Genomic DNA, 12,561 nt, shown 5'->3' on the forward strand with positions numbered 1-12,561 from the left:
AGGTTTTAATATCATTAGAACCATAAGTCCCTTTTCTGTTTTCTACTCCACGGCCTCCATTTGTTTTTGGAATGAACCCCACAGTCCCTGCTCGTGGCCACCCTGTCTTCTAATGTCACCTCGTGGACTGTCCCCCAGCTCACTCCGGACTGGCTCTATGACTGTCTCCTTGCCCTTGAATTTTTTTTTTTTTTTAAGATTTTATTTATTTATTTGACAGAGATCACAAGTAGGCAGAGAGGCAGGCAGAGAGAGAGAGAGGGAAGCAGGCTCCCTGCCGAGCAGAGAGCCCGATGCGGGACTCGATCCCAGGACCCTGAGATCATGACCTGAGCCGAAGGCAGTGGCTCAACCCACTGAGCCACTGAGGCGCCCCTTTGTCCTTTAATTTTTGAAGGTCCTGCCCTCCTGGGGAGTGTTGTCTTGCTGGGACTCATGTTTTTGTGCCTCTCCTTTTCGTTTCTATCTCCGTTCCAGTGCAGCCTCATTGGCCAGGTCTTCACTGGGCGGCCCGTCTGCCGCACGCCTCGGAGCACATCCTGTGTCAGCCCGTGTTCGCTCTTCAAAGCACGGATGGGGGTCTTCTGCCTCCCCTACAGCGCCGGCCAAGATCTTGCGCATCTTGCCGCTGCTAGAATTGTGCTTAGTGCTGGAGCAGGTGCTGCCCGGATACTTGGGGAACAGGCCTGTGTCACGGACGCATGGGCGTGTGGCCTCGTGCCGTTATGTGGTAGAGAAGACCAGAGGCCGTCCTGAGCGCCCCAGCTGCCCCACGCGGGGGAGGCTGCGTGGAGGGCAGTGTGACAGCCGGCGCGGACAGTCCCAAGGACGGCAGCGGTTCTTCCTGCTCTGCGGGAGAAGCCATTTGAGTTTTACCGCCCAAAAAGCCAAGTCTCCTGGCTGATGATTCTTACTTGGCCCGTGGTTTCCGAGAGGGGTGCATGGCACTGGGTGTTAGACGTAATAAACCAGCTCTGGGGTACCTCTCGGATGGCAGCTGCGAGCTTAGGTCATGGCTGGTGTGTTGTTTGCAGAATCTGTGCACTTGATGTTGGCTGTGCTCTGGACCTGGCAGTGGAAGGCAGTGGGGAGAAGTCTGGATTTTAAGTATTTTCTCCTCATCCCTGGCCTCGACTACCCAGTGTGAGTACAGGGCCTTAGTGACAAGTTCCGTCCTCCTAGTTTGTCTGGTCAGAAATCAGCTAATAAGTGAGAAACCAAAGTGTCTTCCCCACTTGAAAGGGCATTGTACTTTCGAGGCATTTAGTGAAACGAGTCAGATGGAGGCCGCCGCCGTAGTGTCGTCAGAGCCCACGGGGATCTGCATGAACAGGTTTAAACTTTGCCCTTCCATGTGGTTCCGGAAGTTGAACTTGGGAAAAGAGTCGGCCAAACCTGTCGGCACCTCTGATGGTTGCCATGCGAGCTGACGTTGGCCTTGTGGAAAGGAGAGGCTGTGGACAAGCCCATGTACTCGTTCCCATAAGAGGGAGCCAATGGGAAATGTTCTGGCCTCGTGTCGGAGCTAAGAAAAGAAGTAAGAGCTTACCTGTCGCTACATTATCAACAGTAAAAGTCTGGTTCTTTGTTTCTGCTCTTGGCCTTGGGTGAGTCTAGGACTGTAAGTACCGTAGAGAGGGTTGCTGCTTCCTCTAAGGTTCCTAAAAGGGAAAGTGGGGGAAAGCTTACATTTTAAGTGTCAAACATCCTAAGTCTAGAAGGTTCCTTCCACTGCTTTGTCAAAATAGTCAGTTGTAGGCCTTCTGCACCCGTGGACACCTGGCCGCCAGGTGCTGAGAACATCGTAGAGCAGAAGGCAGTGGGGCGCCCCCAGACACCAGGGGAGAGGTACAGGGCAGAGCCACGGTGAGTACGAAGTGTCCGAGGGTGGCATGGGGTCTGTGGACAGGAGGGGACGAGGGAGCGAGGGGGCTTGTTTTCTCTAGAGGAAGCCTCCCTGGCGACCAGCTTTCGCAGCTGACCTTCCCTTTCCCCGTAACTTCTTTCTTCATATCTCCACTCCAGCGCTTGATCCCTTTGTATTTCGTAGGAATCCCATTCGCGTCATGACTGTGTCTTTCCTGGCCGTATTTCCCCTGTAATTGTTATTCTGTTATGCATCCAGTTGTGTTGTGGGTTTCTCCCCGGTGTGAAAGGCCCTGCCGTATTTCTTGAGGGAGTGTTTCTTTCAACAGTCATGGTCTTCGGCACACTGTGTGCGTTCCAGTTACACAGTCTTCACTCGGAGCGGAGAGGTCCTGGGCGTCCGGGTGGCTCAGCCGTTCAGCATCTGCCTTCGGCTTGGGTCACAATCCCAGGGTCCTGAACTGAGCCCGTGCGTGGGGCTCCCTGCTCAGTGGGGGGCCTGCTTCCCCCTCTGCCTGCTGCTCCCCTGCTTGTGCGCTCTTTCTCTCTCTGACAAGTAAATAAATAAAATCTTTTTTAGAAAGGAGACGAGCAAGAGAGGGATCTTGTACTTGGGCCCTTCGGATTCAGAGCTCATGACACAAGGAGGAAGCTAACTGGAAGGCCTTGACCTTCCTTCCTAGAGCTCTGTCCTGGAGCGGCTTCAGAGCACGGATTACAGATGCCACATTTACACTTTGAAATTCTAATTCTCCACCTGCTTAAAACTGGAAAGGCAGTGCAATGCGTTCCCATGTACCGTTTTTTTTTTTTTAAGATTTTATTTATTTATTTGACAGAGAGATTACAAGTAGACAGAGAGGCAGGCAGAGAGAGGGGGAAGCAGGCTCCCCGCTGAGCAGGGAGCCCGATGCGGGGCTCGATCCCAGGACGCTGGGATCATGACCTGAGCCGAAGGCAGAGGCTTTAACCCACTGAGCCACCCAGGAGCCCCATCCCATGTTCCCATTTTTCAGAATCAGTGATCATGAAGATTGTCCACACTGTTCATCTTTTCCTGTTTTTTCCCCCTCGGGAGGAACAGGAAGCGCATCGCAGGCACTGCAGCATTTATGTTGTGTCCACGCGCCTCCGACAGAGCTTTCATTTCTTAGACGAGCACCGCGTCCTCGTCACACTTGACACAATTAACCGTTCTTTGTACCCACTCTTGGACACTCCGTCTGTGAGTTTCCTCGTTCATTGGAAAAGTCCCTTTAAAAAAGGTTTTGCTTTGAGGGGCACCTGGGTGGCTCAGTGGGTTGAGCCTCTGCCTTCGGCTCAGATCATGATCTTGGTCCTGGGATCCCGCCCCGCAGCAGGCTCTCTGCTCAGCGGGGAGCCTGCTTCCCTCCCCCCTCCCCGACCCACCACCTGCTTGTGATCTCTGCCTGTCAAATCAATTAAAAAAAAGAAAATCCTAAAAAAAAAAAAGATAAAGGTTTTGCTTTGAATCTGGGTCTAAACAAAATTCAAGCAGTAGCTTTGGTTGATAGCTGCTTTTAATCTAAACCAGTCTCTGCCTGCTGTTTTTATTTCCATTCCATGCATTCTTTGCAGAAGCTACTTTTAAAATACCACATTCATTGGGGCGCCTGGGTGGCTCAGTGGTTTAATGTCTCTGCCTTCAGCTCAGGTCATGATCCCAGGGTCCTGGGATCGAGCCCCGCATCGGGCTCTCTGCTCAGCGGGGAGCCTGCGTCCCTTCCTCTCTCTCTCTGCCTGCCTCTCTGCCTACTTGTGATCTATGTCTGTCAAATAAATAAATAAAATCTTTAAAAAAAAATACCACATTCATGTAGTTGGGATAAAGAACATTCATCTCACCGTTGCAGTATAAGTAAAAAGTAGTAACTGTGTAGGAACCACTAACAGAATTCTCACACTCAGAGCACAGGTAGCAGCCAAAGTCGGTCTCCAGATGATTTGACAAAGTAATATGTAATTTATTTATCTTTATTCCCTATGGTAGTTCTCTTACCTTGTTTATTTCTTCTCAAAGATACTGAAAAAGCTCTTACAAGATCGTAGAGCTGTTAAGATGGTCTTCGAATCTAGAAGCTTCCCTCCACCAGAAGTTACCTCTTGATCACGGGCCATTCATACTTGCCTTTGCTGTTTCCGTAGTTAGTGTGTATGTTTCCAGAATTTACTTTGTTTTTCAAAAAGTTGACCGCTATTTTGCTTTGGATTCTACTAAACTGTGATTTCAGCAGGAGCTTAATCTCCTGAATTGTGTTTATTTTGTGAAGCTGAAGCCTTGGGGAGCACAGAGGCCAAGGCTGTTCCTTACCAGAAGTTTGAGGCCCATCCCAATGACCTCTACGTGGAAGGACTGCCCGAAAACATTCCTTTTAGAAGTCCCTCATGGTACGGCATCCCACGGCTGGAGAAGATCATACAAGTGGGCAATCGAATTAAATTTGTTATTAAAAGGTAAGATGATGATCTCTGGAAACAAATGTAATGCTGTCCTTAAGAAAAGATTAATATCGGGACGCCTGGGTGGCTCAGTCGGTTAAGCTCCTGCCTTCAGCTCAGGTCATGATCCCAGGGATCGAGCCCCGCATCGGGCTCCGGGCCTGGTGGGGAGCCTGCTTCCCCCTCTCCCTCTGTCTCTGTGTGCTCTCTTTCTAGCTCTCACTCTCTCGCAATTAAATAAATCTTTAAAAAAAAAAAAAAAAAAAAGATTAATTTCATGCAGGTGGGGTCTTTTGTTCCCCCTCCTGTTGGACTTACTGTCCATATTTAAATTAAAGTTGTATTACAGTTAGATTTGCTTATCGAGGGAATGTTTGTTTAGTATCAGGCACCAGATGGACAAAGCTGGGTCCAACACGAGCCCTGTCTTGGGAGGCTTGTTACAGAGATAAATGGAAAAAGGTGGTTTTTTTGCTTTGGGGGAGAAGGTGTGGGTGGCCAGTAGATGGGTCAGCGGCGCATAGAGCAGTGGAAAAGGGTGTCGAGTACAGGAAATAGTAGAGGTAGAGGAGGGAGGGCGGGTCACGGAACCGCAGCCTTCTTTGAGGATGTGGGAAGCCAGGCAGATGCGGGCCCGCGGAGGAAGCCTTTGGTCCTGTACTGTCAGTGGAGTGATGGAAAGGTTTTAAAGCCAGTTCTTCTTAAAAGAAGTTGATGGGGGACGTCTGGGTGGCTCAGTCGGTTAAGCAGGTCATGATCCCAGGGTCATAGGATCGAGTCCCCCTTCAGGCTCCTTGCTCAAAGGGGAGCCTGCTTCTCTCTCTGCCTCTGCTGTTCCACTGCCTGCTTGTGTGCTCGCTCGTACTCGCTCTCTCTGACCAACAAGTAAGTAAAAGCAGTTGGTGAGACCCCTGACTGGCTCAGTTGGTGTGGTGTGCGACTCTTGATTTTGGGTTTGCGAGTTCAAGCCCCACATTGGGCTAAGAACTTACTTTAAAAATAAAAATAGTAATAATTCGGATTTGCATTTTATGGAGAGAAAGATCACAAGTAGGCAGAGAAGCAGGCAGAGAGAGAGAAGCAGGGTCCCTGCTGAGCAGAGAGCCCGATTTGGGGCTCGATCCCAGGACCCTGAGATCATGACCTGAGCCAAAGGCAGAGGCTTTAAGTCACTGAGCCCCCCAGGTGCCCCTGGATTTGCATTTTAAAAGGATTCTTCTGGCTTGAGTTTGAAGGGTGGTGGAATGGGTGATTTGTGGGGAGGGAGAGGGTGCCAAAGGCCTCTCTTGACTACAGAAGGCTGCTGTGGTGGTAGGATGCATAGCTCTGGCTTATTCGTTGGGGCTTGTGCGTGTGTATGGTCACTGGGTCTCAGCGTGTAAGGGAGAGGACTCTCCAGTTCGGCACAGCTAGATATTTTTCACCGTATTATGCTGGAGCTCGTGCGGTTTCAGAAGCACTTGAACGGCTTTGGGGAGACGGCGGCTGCTTTCGCACTGTTGAGCTTCACGTGCCTTTGAGGACATTCGGTCAGAACCTGAATCTGTGAAAATTGCTATTTTCAAAACAATCGAGTCCTCCAGCTGACTTCCCCCGCACCAGGAGTGACGTGGGACTGAAGCGTAGTGAGGTCGGACGGCGCCCGGCTGCGTGGGGTGGCCTGTCGGGCGTTCCGCGCGCCTCACTCATCCCGCCCGTGTTTTTGCAGACCAGAACTTCTGACCCACAGCACTACCGAAGTCACTCAGCCGAGAACCAACACACCAGGTAAGACAGCTGTGGTTCCTTTTTAACGCTCAGGTCGGTGTTCTTCACAGTCTTGTAAAGTGATGGAGCCTCTCTCTCCCTTTCCCCCAGAGATCCGACGTGGCCGCTTAGCACAGGCTCGCTGGGTTATCCGGGCACTCCCAGCTAGTTCTGGGAAAGCTCAGCCTTCGAGTTTAGGTCCGTGGGGTTCAGTAGAGATGCCGCGTGTGTCATTGTTAATATTCCGGCACCCGATCTGTGCTCCGTGCTGTGATCAGCATCAGCAAACACGATAGGTGCGGCCGCGGCGCGTGTTTTACACTCAGAGCACGCCTCACACCGCGGAAGCACATTCCGAGTCTTGGGTCGCGGCCCGTGGCTGATGTGGCAGAGCCTGCAGACGCGGTCCTTCACCTGTGGTCACTCGGCCCCGGCCCTCTCGGTGACCAACGGCGCGGTTCCAGCAGCTGCACTGACCTCATCGCCCAGTGGAACTGGGAGGTCTCAGTCTCCGTTGTGTGAATGGATGGTTTTATTTTCTCCATCTGAACTATAAGTGTGCCTTTATTCCTTTGCCATCTTTTTGTTCAGCGGGCACAGTGTCAAAAAAGTGACCGCAGCTCGTGTGTCTTCTACAGACTCACAGACTTCTGTTGCCAAGAGCTAGGGGGCGATTCGGAATTCACGCAGTTAATTGTTCATACATAATGGCATACAAGAGGGATGCCTTCCTGGCTCAGTCGCTGTGTGTCTGCCTTCGGCTCAGGTCGTGATCCCAGGATCCTGGGAGCAGAGCCCTGCGTCGGGCTCCCGGCTCGGCGAGAGGCCTGCTTCTCCTCCTCCTTCTCCCTCTCCCACTCCCCCTGCTTGTGTTCCCTCTCTCGCTGTCTCTCTTTCTCTCTGTCAATTAAAAAAAAAAAAAAACGATACCCAAGAGGTCTGTACTAGGCCCTGGGGGTACCTGCAGGCAGCCAGCGAAGGCGAGCCAGGATCCCGGAGAGACGGCAGAGTCATTTGTGTTTCTGGTGGCATGCAAAATGGTTGAGATGTACCGTGTGCAGGGGAAGCCGAATTCTCCTGTGCCAGGAGCCCTGCTGGGGAGACGGTGTGATCAGTGAGCGGCAGAATCCGCCCAGCGGCCTCCTCGGCCTACTTTTGATTTAGACAAAGGAAGTATTGGCGACACACGGGAGATCGGGGAGGAGCCAGGCTTTGCTGAGGGAAGTGATGGATCGAGCAGTATTTTTGAAGGTATGACTGGGGTCACCTGGATTAGTGTGACCTTGACGAGAGGCTCTGTCCAAGTCTTCGTTTCTCGAGAGAAGCACCAAATTCAGGGTTGTGCTTACGGGATCGCTGGTTGATCGTTCTGGTAGCGACGGCAAACGTGACGGTATATTGAGGGAGCCCGGGCTCGGCTGTACTCGCCTGTCGTCCTCTGGCCGAGGTCCTTGGAAAGCCTGTCGTCCGAGAAGAGTCTCGATGCTCTGAATCAGTAATGGTACTTGGCTTGCTACCTTTCTCAGGAGACCGTGGCGGGAGCTAAAGTCGTCGTTCTTCGTTCTCGCAGGAACAGGCATCTGGTCGCCGAGAAACCGGGCATCCGGTTTTTGCTGGGCTAATTCGAGTCCGACTGCGTGACACAAGTTAGTTACCCCATTAGGAAGGTCTGCGTAAGTGTGGGCACGGCACGAGATGTCATAAAACTTGTGTGCTTAGACGCATGGGGGCACTTTGCCCTCAGTTCTGTAACAGACACACACAGGTCCCGTGGGAGAGTCCTGGAGTTGTGACCAGGTGGTTGAGCTTGGAGGGGGCAGAACAGGAAGGGTCGCCCCCTTCCTGGGAGGAGGAGTACAGAGACCTTCCCCAGCAGAGGACGTGCTGGGTGAGGCAGAAAATGGACGAGGAAACAGAAGCTCTTGACCTTGGCGAGGCGGAGTCTTGATGTTTCTTAATACCAGGTTTTGATTCGTACCTGACTTCCTTCCTCTGGCTGAAAGGTTGCGCCACACCACACGAAGCACTTGAGATGGTAGGTTTTCTTTTAAAAGTAAGAGCTTTTAAGGTACTTCCCCAAAGTAAAAGTGTATTAGGAGATTTTCCCAAGCCACTGACCTTTAGCAGTATTTCCAGAATGTTCCCAGCATTTCTATACTGCGTCTGTCCGCAGACACAGATGACTTCCGCCCTGAACGTGATCCTTGGGCTCTGCCCTCCTTTCCTTCTTACTCTTTCGCTCGCTCGCTCGCTCGCTCTCTCCTCTCTTTGTGCAGCCCCTCCCACCCCCCCATCCGAAGCTCCACCAAACAAGCCTCGAGTGTCTTTTAAGTAAGTGACATCCTACATGTCTTCCGCGGTGGCTCATTTTCCCTTTTTTTACGAGGGGTTTGTTGTCTTGTGCGTAAGAGGAAGGAAAGAAGCCGGGCTATCGACGGGAGTAGTGTCAGGTCAGATCTCTGAATCTTTTTAACGTGCATCTCTCCCTCTCTCCCGTGTATTTCTGTGATTAGTGAAGTTTCCCTTTCTGTGGATTTCTAGCCACACGCCAGCTTGATAACGCAATGAACGGCCGACAGAAAGTAGATGCGGTCGAAACTGTTCTGGGAACCTCACACAGTCGCTCCTCCCTGCCCCGACACGGTCCTGTGGTGCTCCTCCAAGGAAATCCTCGAAAAACACTATTTAGAGCCTTCTTACAAACTCGTTCTTTATTTACAGTGTGGACCGAAATTTGATTTCTATCCTCCTGAAGCTCCAGTGTTTGCCAGGTGCAGGGGTTTCTCCTCAAGACCCAGAGGTTTGGGGGCGCCTGGGTGGCTCAGTGGGTTAAAGACCCAGAGGTTTTGTTTCCAAACAAAATCAAGTTCAGAGCGTCACTGGATTCAGCACCGAAAACTGACAGAGTGTCGTATGTCAGGTAGAGCGGAATGTTCTGAAAAGGACCATCACCGGGAGGAGCCATATCCAGCCTCCTCCTGTGTCCACACCAAGAAGGAACGTTGGTAACCCCATTTACTTGTGCTTTCTAGTCAAAGAAGACTGGAATGTCAGAATTACCAAGCTACGGAAGCAAGTGGAAGAGATTTTTAATTTGAAATTCGGTAAGTGAAACCCAGTGGTTGTGTCTTAGTTTAGAAATCTGAACAGAAGGCGGTGTTCTGCGTGTCCCACAGCAGCGGGGCGGAAGGAAGGAAGCCCCAGAAACGGGGTTTTCGTTGTTCTCTGCTGCTGAATCCGCAGCTGAACCTGAGCATGGGACCGTGTTTCTCCCAGACGCGGGGTTCTGGTGCGTCCCAACCGGAGAGCAAGGGAGGAGGCGGGGGAAGGCTCGGTTCGGCCGCGCGCGCTTCCAGCCGGGCTGACACCGCACGTGCAGCGGATACGTGTCCCGCTTGTCCCGGCGCTGGCCTGTTGGCCGCGGTTTCTGGGAGCGCGGTCTTGAGGGGGCTTCTGAGGGGGCCCGGGGGGCGTGTTTCCGTGGATGGCGCCTGTCGTTCATGGAGAAGGAGGGAAGGAGTGGGACTGGTAGCAGTCCCGTCGGGGCCTTCCCGTCTGCCCTTACTGAAAGGTGTTCCTGTTCTGTGTCCCGGATCCCGAACCTTCCACCTCTGCCTCTGCTCTCTCCGGATGAGCTGTGCTCGGGGGCACCAGGTGCAGCCCGTTATCTGTCATCAGCAAACAGGCTTTCGGGGCGCCGTGGCCCATAGTTACCGATTGATTCTGCCCAGAGCACAGAGATCGTTCTGACTAATGATGGAACTGCCCTCGTGGTTCGCTTAAGCGCTAAAATGTTCTTTTTCAAGATACTATTTTTTAGGTCCCTTCTTGCATTTTGCACAATATCCTATGCATAATGCTTCCAATAATCGAGTGGGGGCTCCCCTTAAGAAAAGAAAACTACTGAGTGGAGGGAATCTTTGCATATAACACGTTTGAGAATGCCCGGGTGTTAGCTCAACTAACGTGGTGATCACTTTGCAATCTGAACAAATACCAAATCGTGGCATTTGGCATGCCTGAAACCAGTGTATTGTTACATGTCAGCTGTACCTTGATAAAAGGAAACATTTTTTAAAAGAATACATACAGAAATAAAAGAATGCCCGTAACATTTTACCTTCCGTGTATTATGTTCTCTTATCTTGCAGCTCAAGCTCTTGGACTCACAGAGGCAGTCAAAGTTCCATACCCTGTGTTTGAATCAAACCCTGAGTTCCTTTACGTAGAAGGCTTGCCAGAAGGAATTCCCTTCCGAAGCCCTACCTGGTTCGGGATCCCGCGACTTGAAAGGATTGTCCGTGGGAGTAATAAAATCAAGTTTGTTGTTAAAAAGTAAGTTCAGTTTGCCCATATAGTCATTTCTGGCGTCAAAACTTCCATCTGAAGTGTTTTCTGGCTGTGGGTGGCCTCGCTGCGATGGGAGAGCTCAGCTCTGAGCTGCCGCCTTGGCATGGGCCCTTGCCTTGGCTCGTCCTTGAACCCACATAGATTTTCTTCTTCATCCAAGGAGGGTGACACCTGCCTCGCAGGGGTGGTGTTCGGCTGGGTCAAAGACACGGTGCTGATGCTTTGCCTTCCTCGTACGTGAATGGAGGGGGAGGACGGATTTGTAGCTGCCCCAGTGCTCCTGAGGCAGCCTGGGTTTCCCTGCTTGGGTCTCTTACGCACCTTTCTGCAGGGTTTCCGTACTTGCCCAGACTAAACTAGTGTCCGTTAATTTTCACTTCACGGAAGAAGTCGTTTACTCTTCACAAAATCATGTAGCGGGTCATGGTGGGAGGGAAAAGTGAGGGTCGTTCTCGTCCGTAGTGACAGAATGCGCTGTCCCATTACGGCACGGCGGCCTTCAGAAAAGAAAATCACGGGTCGTGGCAACACTGACTAGCTGTGAAGAACAGTGCTGTGCTGGGTGTTCTAATATTTCTTGGTTTTCTCTCTAGACCTGAACTAGTTATTTCCTACCTGCCTCCTGGAATGGCTAGTAAAATAAACACTAAAGGTAAGGGATCACATGCTCTGTGCTTCACGTCTGTGCAGTGAGACATTCCTTACTGATACTACCTGAATCACACCGAGTCCCGCGCCTCCTGTCTGTCCGGGGCTTTTGGGTTGTTTCTCTGCTTTTAAAGGTACTTTATGTAGTGGGCGCCACCCCTCCCCCCCAAAAAAAACCATTTCATTGAAAATTCCCATTTGCCATCCTCTTTCATTCACGTTTCCACCGTGTTGTTGAGACTGGTGGAGAATTACCACTTTAATTCTAGAGGTTTCTTTGAAAAGATCCAAACTGTATGAATATTCTGCCTTAATAAGGCATCCCCTTCTGGGTGGTTTTTTTTCCCCCTCCAATATGCAAAAGTGATCGTGTGCTTATTTTGTAGCCTTGCAGTCGCCGAAAAGACCACGGAGCCCTGGGAGCAATTCAAAAGTTCCTGAAATTGAGGTCACTGTGGAAGGTAAGGCCACTCGGGGGCAGGTTTCTGGTGATTCTCCAGTTCACTAATTCTATCCATTAATTCTTCAGTTTGCTGTCTGCTTTTATGCAGATGAATTTTTACAAAACTGGGCTTACGGAGCGCAAAACACAAAAGAATACAAATTACGAGACCGGCTTCTGGGTTTCCTCTTGTCCTTTTTTCATGGCTACAAGAAGACTGAGCTCGTGGTTCAGGTGTACATACATACAGGGCAGGACGTACAGGAGACGGGGTACCAGACCGGCCTGGACCCAGTGTGTGCAAACACAGTGTATGTGTCAGGTCTCTTGGTTGGGCAGGAGAATTTGAAACAAAACGACGCACGGGCTCGAGTGCTAAGAGGTTTGGGTTTTCAAGTCTGGGCTCCGTCATTTAGGCAAAGTACCTAAAATCTCGGCTTCAGTTAATACATCTGTGAAATGGTAATAAGAATGGTACTTAGCTCATATGCTGTTTTTTAAATTTTTAAATCTTTTTTTAAAATTTTATTTATTTGTTCTACAGAGAGAGACACAGTAAGAAAGGGAACGGAAGCAGGGTTAGTGGGAGAGGGAGAAGCAGGCTTCCTACCAAGCAGGGAGAGCCCAGTGTGGGGCTCCATCCCGGGACCCTGGGATCATGACCGGAGCCAAGGACAGACATTTAATGACCAAGCCACCCAGGTGCCGCTCATGTGCTGTTTTTAAAATTGAGATATAATTTACATATAAAATTCGCCATTTTGTTTTTCTTAATTCACTCCTTAAAATACACAAGTCAGCATATGCATACGGTGGTGCACCAGTGAGAGCAGCCAAACTCCAGAACGTTTTCCTCACCCCGAAGAGGACCCCATCCATACCTAACAGCAGTTGTGCCCCATCCCCCCATCCCTGCAGCCCTGGGAACCACTGGATAAGCCTATTCTCGACATCTCACCGGAGCGGAATGACAGGGGGTGACCCTTCGGGACTGGTTTCTTTCATTTGGCGGAATGTTTTCCAGGTTCACCTGTGTTGTAGCCTGACCC

General features: G+C 51.0%; 1 protein-coding gene across 6 annotated transcripts in view; it reads left to right on the plus strand.

Moving 5' to 3' along the window:
* The window catches only part of GTF2I (general transcription factor IIi), a 99,947-nt gene that overhangs the window by 75,036 nt on the left and 12,350 nt on the right, over positions 1-12,561 (plus strand). For all 6 annotated transcript variants that reach the window (XM_044234211.1, XM_044234214.1, XM_044234212.1 and 3 more), the window contains 6 exons: positions 4,158-4,341; positions 6,035-6,093; positions 9,105-9,176; positions 10,224-10,407; positions 11,016-11,074; positions 11,457-11,531. In XM_044234211.1, the coding sequence (XP_044090146.1) occupies positions 4,158-4,341; positions 6,035-6,093; positions 9,105-9,176; positions 10,224-10,407; positions 11,016-11,074; positions 11,457-11,531 (633 nt within the window). The remainder of the gene's footprint in view (positions 1-4,157; positions 4,342-6,034; positions 6,094-9,104; positions 9,177-10,223; positions 10,408-11,015; positions 11,075-11,456; positions 11,532-12,561) is intronic.

Source organism: Neovison vison, chromosome 14 (genome assembly GCF_020171115.1).
Source record: "Neovison vison isolate M4711 chromosome 14, ASM_NN_V1, whole genome shotgun sequence".
Lineage (NCBI taxonomy): Eukaryota > Metazoa > Chordata > Mammalia > Carnivora > Mustelidae > Neogale > Neogale vison.